Consider the following 8,117-nt stretch of genomic DNA (forward strand, 5'->3'; position numbering starts at 1 on the left):
ATTTTCCCTCTCTCTCTCTCTCTCTCTCTGGTCATATTAAAATAAATAAAATCAATAAATAGATAAAGTTAAATAAAATAATTCTTTAAAGAAATTGCCAAATAGAGAGTTCAGAGTTTTTGCATATTAGTTAATGCACTTGCCTGAGAAGCCAGTGCAGAGAGGCGATTGCCAGTGAGGTTAAAACTAGGGAATACCTGCCAGTCTCTTCTCTTAGAATGTACACAGGCTTATACACACACACACACACACACACACACACACACAGTTTTTACGAACTGTTTTACCATTAAAATGAAGTGGAAGGAATCATATTAGTAAATGACTCCCAGAAGTCTAGTTAGATTGTAACCATGGAGTAAAGCTTTGGCAACAGAACTCTAATTTCCCTATGGTAGTACCTAGGAAAGCTTCTTTGTTATCACTAACTATTGTTAATAATGTATGTCATTTTAGTAGGTAAGTAGCAGGTGACACCTCTGAAAAGTGCTCTGTTTGTTTCTTAAGAGATCCTATTATAGCTGCACTTAACAAATTTCCATTAGGGTAAAAAAATAAGGTTTTCAAGAGTATGAATATTTAAATAAATAATTAGAAGTCACCTGTGTTTAACCTTAAGTAGGAAAGGAGTTGGCATTTTTGTGTGGCTATAGCAACTCTGGTCAAGATAAGGTTAACTTCAGTACTTTGTTCCTGTTTGAATACACTCACTGTAGAATCACAAGGTGGGGGGTCTATAAAAATGCACTCCTCAGGGTGTGGTCACATGGCAGTCCTCCTCCTCCATTATTCTCTTGGAATTTTGGGCACACATGTGCACAATGCGGTTTTCAAGCCGCCAGCCCTGGGACTTGGACCACACTGTTGGCCCTGTAGAATCTAGCTTCCTTAACCACCACTCCACTGGCTGACTCTGTACTTATTCTTTCTTTTCTTTTTTATAATTGCTAGACAGCACATGTACTCACCAGAGACAGAGATAGGGAGAGAACACCCACGCTCTGCTGAGGTATGGTACATGTATTCCTTCTCTTTTTCTCATTGTGTTGAGATTTTGGACATACACATACAACACTAACAGGGCTAAGATTTGGACTGTGGTCAGCCATGTGGAATCTGGCTCCCTTGACCACTAGGCTATAGGGCAGGCCCTGAACTTGTTTTATCTGATCATCTTAAGTCAACTGCGTGCAGGCAGTTAGGCATTTTAGGATTTTTTTTTTTTTTTTTTGGAGAGGTTTTTGCTATAGGGCACATGCATTCACCAGAAAGACAGAGACAGACAGAGAGACAGAAAGCGAGAAATCACCCCCCCCACCCCCTGAGGAGATGGCCATACTGCCATCTCTTCTCCATTCTCCTCTTGGGATCTTGGACACACACATGTGCATGGCATGAGTTAAGCCACCAGTCTGGGACTTGAACTGCGATTGACTACATGGGAGTACAGCGACATAGGCATTACAACAACTGCTGGTCCCAGGAGGTGTATATTTTTTATGAAAATAATTCAAACCAAGTAAACATAACTTGATTAGAAAGGTTTTTTTTTAATCATTTTTCTTTATAAATTAAGTTAATCTGTGATATAGCAATGGTAAATTAAGAAAATGATAGGATTTTTCTATATTTACTTACATATTTTATTTCTCATTTACAGAAAATCAAGGACAAAAACCTACTTTTCTTCTAAAAGTAATTTGTGCCCTATTATAATTTTATTTGTTTGTTTTTTATTGTTATAGGGCATGTGAGGCTTGCCAGAGAGACAGAAAGAAAGGAAGAGAGAAGGAAAGTAGCAAGTATCCCTGGGGAGGGGGGGTGATCATGCTGCAATCACTTCTCTATTCTCCTATCAGGATTTTGGGTATTCACACACACACACACTCCAAGTGTGATTTTTTTAAGCTGCCAGGCACAGTACTTGAACCTTACAGATGGCCCTGTAGGTCCCTGTTAGTTTTTTTTTTTTTTTAATTTGCTGTAGGGCATATGCATAGAGAAACAGAGAGGGGGAGAGAGAAAAAAAGTGAGAAAGTACCCCCCCCCCCCCCAATGCTACAATCCCTTCTTCTCCACTCTCAGGATTTGGGAACATACATATACTTTGTATGTTTTTCAAGCTGCCAGTCTGGAACTCTAGCCATGCAGTTGCTCATGTGGGATTCAACCACCTTAACCTCTACGTCATTTGCTAGCCCTTATAATTTTTTCAGTTTTCTTTTTTTAAAAAGTAAGGAGTAGGAGAGTAGGAATCAGGGGAAAAAACAAGACCCAAATTTACCATCACACACACACACAATAAAAATTACTCTGAAGTAATTGCTGAATGTATTCATTCTCTACTGGTGACATCCATTTTTGGATAGCAGAATTATAAACATACTTATTTATATCTTTTGACTAGCATATGGTTGTATACCAGAAAATTACATTCACACTTTCTACTCTAAACCAAATATCTACTAGATCTGTCTTAGCAACAAGAGCAAATAAATTCAAAACCAAACTTATATTTCTCATTGGACCTACTCCTCTTCCTTTGTTATCAGTTTTTATTAGCAGAATTACCATTCTCTTAGCTGTAGAGGAAACTTGAGAGTAATCTTCATCCATTCCTTATCATCCAAGTTCAGGTGGTGGTGCATCCTACCATTTCTTCTCGATCAGCTCAGTATGTCTGCTTCCACAGTTGTAATTTGGGCTTTATTACCTCTTTACTGGAAAATTTTTGTAGTTTTCTGATAAGAAAACTTGTGACAAGAATTGTCTTTTAGTTTCATCTTAATCCAAGATACATACTATTCTAGAATTATCTTTCTGAAATAGTCATCTCTTCCATATGTAAAACCTTGAATGGTTCTTATTTTAAGCTTTTTGCCAGAGGGTGCATGCACTTGCTGGGGAGAGAGACAGGCAGTGAAAGGGAAAGCGAGAAATCACCCCTGAGGGACAGTGGCCACACTTCAGTCTCTTCTCTCAAGATTTTGGGCATCCAAACATACGTGCCTGGCATGATTTTTAAGCCTCCGAACCATAACTCGAACTGTAGTTGGCTCTGTGGGAGTCCAGTGGTTTTGTATTTCCCACAGAATAAAGTTTCTACTCTGTGGCATAATTTCGAAAGCCCTTAATAATTTTGGCACAGCTTACCTTTTTTCATTAGCTCTTACTATTCCTCTTTTCATGACCCATGTGCTAGTACTCTTTTTTTTTTTTTTTTTTTTAATTTTTACTATAGGATACCTGAGCTCGCTGGAGAGAGACAGAGAAGGAGAGAGAGAAATCACCCTACAGGGTGAATGGCCACACCAGACTCTCTTCTCTTCCATTCTCCTATAGGACCTTAGGCAGACACACGTACATGCCTGGCACATTTTTCAAGACACTGGTCCAGGACCCAAACGACAGAGTCGGCTATGTGAGATCCAGCACCTTAACCACCACGCTACCTCCTGGCCCCATGCTAGTACTAGTGCCCTTAATACTAGAGGTTTTCTTGGTTTGCATGTTTAGGGCCTACATGCCTATTCCCAGTCTTAATGTTTCTAGATCATATCAGCTTTTTTTTTTTTTTTTTTTTTTAGAGAGAGAGATTTTTGCTATAGGGCGTGTGTGCTCACCAGAGAGACAAGGAAAGTCAGAAAATGAGAAATCATCCCTCAGGAGGGATGGCTACACCTCAGTCCCTTCTCCTCCAGTCTCCTCTTAGGCTTTTGGGCATGCACACAAACACACCTGGTATGTATTTAAGCCACTGGGTCCAGGACTTGAACCGTAGTTGACTACATGGGACTCCAACAGCATAACCACTATGCCATCTGCTGATCCCTCATATTAGCTTTTTGGCAATTAGCTTAAAAGTTGCTTCTTTAGAAAACTTTGCTCACTTTCCTAGATTGGAGTAATCTTTTCTTTTTGTGTTCCCTCATCCTATTTTACAGTTAAACATTCATTTCTATTTATTATATTCATATCTAATTTCAAGATTCTTAAGAGTAAAGATACTATCATCTTTACATCCCCATTATACTTTGTATAGAATTATGTTCACCATCCACATGTGAAATGGATGATTATCCCATCAAAACTAGTAGCCTTGGTATAATCATTCAGAAATTGTGTCCTCAAACAATGAGGTTGAAGTGAATATTGGGTGCAATGCTAAAGGAAATAAGACTTCTAAAAGAAATATTGACAATGAATGGCCAAATGGATTTGTTTTTAAGAAACTGGACTTTTTAAGGTTATCTCTCAGAATCACCTCTTCCCTTCCCTTTTCCCTTCTTTCCTCTGCTGGTTGTCCCTTTCAACTGCCCATTTTCTGTATAATAATCTGGAGCTCAATTAATGATTTGATAACATGATTAATTGTGGATGCCTGGGGGTGATAGCAAACTAGATCCCGTGAGTTAACGTTTTCTCTTTCTGTATTTCAGTGAATTAGAAGTAACAAAGAGAGATTATATAGGGATATTTGTGTATAAAGAAGCCTTTAGTTATATATTTTTGTGTGTTTTAGAATTAAGAATTTGCAACTAGCATTTCTTTCAAAATTCTTTGTTTAGAAGAAAATACCATATATGAGGCAGGCAGGTGACTTGGTGGTTAAGGTGATGGACTCCCACGTGACCAGCCGTGGTTTGAGTCCTGGATCTGGTGGCTTGCCTTCTCCCTCTCTTTCTCTCTCTGGTTAAATTGAAGAATAATATCTCACTCTCACCCTCTGTCTCTCTCTGGTCGAATTAAAAAAATCAATGAATGAATGAAAATAAAATAATAAATAGTTATAAAAAATTGAAGAATAATAAATAAAGTAAAATAATTATTAAAAAATGAAATACCATATTAAAAATACTGTTAAAAATAGCTATTGTCGGCTTCTCTTACGAATGAAGTTAAGATACTAAAAGACAGCATGTCATTTTTACTTTTTCCTATGGATTTGTTTCATTATTCAGCCATCTCTCTCCTTTAAAATTTTTGCTAGAGGGTTCGTGTGCTCATGAGAGACAGACAGAAAGAAGGAGAGAGAGAGAAAGCACCCCTCATTGGGAATGGCCATGAACTGCTCATCCCTTCAGGGTTTTAGGCACATGTGCACCCACACTCAGCATGTTTTTCTTAATTTTTCTTTTTTTTGGGGGGGGAGAGGTTTCTGCCATAGGGCATGTGTGATCGCTAGAAAGACAGAGAGAGACAGAAAGCGAGAAATCACCCCCCCCCAGGGGGGATGGCCACGCCGCAATCTCTTCTCCTCCATTCTCCTCTTGGGATCTTGGGGCATGCATGCACACGTGCCCAGCGTGAGTTTTAAGCCACTGGATCCGGGATGCGAACTGCGGTCGACTACATGGCAGGCAGTCCAGCGACATAGCCATTATGCTAACTGCTGGTCCTCATGTTTTTCAAGCCACTGTATCCAGGACTCCAACAGCATAGTCAGCCATGTGAGATCTTGCTCCTTTAACCACCAGGCCATGGGCTGGACCTCAATCATCTCTTGATGGATTTATATATGTTAGGGCACCTGAAAAGTCATGACACATTTTATCATAGAAAAACACGTCATGACTTTTTTGATGACCTAATAGGTTTTGTTTGTGGACTATTGAGCAAATTGTTCCATTTACTGAGATTTGCTTTCCTTTGTCACAGAACACCTTTTTGGGCTACTTGATGTTTCTGTTAATTGGTATGTGCTATTAGAGCCAATTTAAGTATTACTAATTTTGGTGATTCCAAACTATATCGAAAGAATGTATGAAAAATGATGATCTCATGGGTTTCCTTCTTTAATCTCTGTCTGTTCACACTAAGCCAGAGCAAGTTTATTAGTTTCATCAGGTTGGCAAAGCAATCATATCTGCTTCTTTCTTTACAAATTAAGTATTTGATTAAGTTTATCAATAATTAACTTTTTCTTTTTTGGACAGGTTTTTGCTATAGGGCACATGTGCTCACCAGAAAGATAGAGACAGAGAGACAGAAAGTGAGAAATCACCCACAGAGGGGATGACCACACCACAATCCCTTCTCCTCCATTCTTCTCTCGGGATCTTGGGCTTGCACGCTCACACGCTCTGCGTGAGTTTAAGCCACCGAGCCCGGGACTCGAACCGCATTCGACTACATGGGAGTCCAGCAACATAGCCATTACGCCAATTGCTGGTCCTAATAATTAACTCTTTTTAAAATAGACCCTTAGTTAATTATATTTTGCTTAATTTTTTTTTTGCCTTGATGCATTTGACTAACATTTATTTATTTAATACCTATTATGTGCTAGTCACTGTACTAGACTCTGGGAAAGAATAATAGTCAAAATGAAGCATAGATCCTATCACTATGGAACTTATAGTCCAATAGGGGACAGTAACTGAATTAATCATCAAAAACTGAGGAAAAGTTGCCCTAGAAAAGCACAGTTGCTGTGAAATTGACCTGATCTGTTTTTAATATTAAAGGATTTCCTTTATGATTTCCCTTTTATTACCTGATGGGATGTTGTGATTCTTTACTCATACGTCTCTCCTACCCTTAACCCTGGCATGTGTAAACTTTTCGAGGAAAGGTTTTTTTACTCTAATGTCTAGCCCACACTAGGTATTCTAGATATTTTTTAAATGAATGAACATTTGTGAGTAAATGAATTCTAAGTTATTTGTGTGAAAAATTTGCAGTGTTAAATGAGCATGTTATAGTACCCTAAAATACTATATAAAAGTAATTTTCAATGTGTGTGTGTCTTTTTTTTTTTTTTTAGGATCTATAGGATCATCAAATTTACAGCAAATTTCCAATTTTGACTTTATACCCACAAATACCTTATCAGAAGACTCAGTAGTAGTTGTTGGAAAAGGTAATTTTTATTTGTATCTTTTTTTAACTTCACAGGGTATATGTGCTTACCAGAGAGAGAGAAGGAGAGGGAGAAAAAGCAACCCAAAATGGAGCATGGTCTGCCATAATCTTTTTTTCTCCATTTCTCTATCCCATCAGATTTGGGGCATGCACACACAGGCCTGGCCTGTTTTCTAGGCTCCTGGGTCCAGGTATGGAACCACCATCAACCTTGTGAGATCTGGCTCCCAATTCACATTGCTTAACCACTGGCCTATGGGGCTGGCCCTTAGCTTTTTAATTGTATGTACTTTTGACTATAAAACATATCAATAAAGAATAGAAAAGAATATCATTTAAGTGCTCAGTAGAATTTTTTTTTTTGATTATTAAATGGAAAGAATTAGAAGTTCTTAAGTTTACATTTCTGTCCTATAATAAAACTATGGTAAGTATCGGGTTGTCCAAAAAGTCATGACACATTTTTGCATAAAATCATAGAAAAGGCACCACCAGATGGCATAATGTTTATAGCACTGAACTCCTGCATAGTCGGCTGCGGTTTGAATCCTGGACCTGGTGGCTTAAAACTCACGCTGGGCACATGTGCATGGGTGCCCGAAATTCTGAGAGGAGACTGGAGGAAAAGGGGTTGTGGAGTGGCCACCCCCCCGGGAGGTGATTTCTCTCTTTCTTTCTTTCTGTCTCTGTGATGAGCGCACACACCCTATAGCAAAAAATTTCTCTAAAAAAAATAGAAAAAAATATATCATGACTTTTCAAACAATACATGTCAGCAATTTTCAAAGAAATATGTTACAGCTGTACTTTAGGTACTTGGAGACAGATTTTTTAAGATAACTAACATAGGTTAGCATAGTTTAAATTCAAATGATAGTCTTTAATCCTCAGCTTACTAATCAGTATAAATTAATGTAATTTTTTTTTATCTTACATATGAAATCTAGATAAATAAAAATCAACTCTTGGGACCAGCAGATGGCGTAATGGTTACATCTGTGGACGCCTACATACATGTCCATAGTACGAATCCCAGACCCAGTGGCTTAAAACTCATGCCGAGCATGTGTGCTTGCGTGTCTGAAATCCTGAAAGTAGAATGGAGGAAAAGGGATTGTGGCATGGCCATTTCCCCTGGGAGATGATTTCTTGCTTTCTGTCTTTATAGCAAGCACATGTGCCCTATAATAAAAAAAATCTCTCTCAAAAAAAAAAAAAAAAAACTAGAGACCAGCATTGGGCATAATGGCAAC

At 38.3% G+C, this 8,117-nt stretch overlaps 1 protein-coding gene across 5 annotated transcripts in view; it reads left to right on the forward strand.

Annotated features, from left to right (window-relative positions):
• The window catches only part of TOGARAM1 (TOG array regulator of axonemal microtubules 1), an 87,067-nt gene that overhangs the window by 39,736 nt on the left and 39,214 nt on the right, over positions 1–8,117 (forward strand). For all 5 annotated transcript variants that reach the window (XM_027776646.1, XM_027776648.1, XM_027776649.1 and 2 more), the window contains one exon: positions 6,767–6,862. In XM_027776646.1, coding sequence (XP_027632447.1) covers positions 6,767–6,862 — 96 coding nt within the window. The remainder of the gene's footprint in view (positions 1–6,766; positions 6,863–8,117) is intronic.

This window comes from Tupaia chinensis, unplaced genomic scaffold, assembly GCF_000334495.1.
Source record: "Tupaia chinensis unplaced genomic scaffold, TupChi_1.0 Scaffold000691_1, whole genome shotgun sequence".
In the NCBI taxonomy this organism is placed as follows: domain Eukaryota; kingdom Metazoa; phylum Chordata; class Mammalia; order Scandentia; family Tupaiidae; genus Tupaia; species Tupaia belangeri.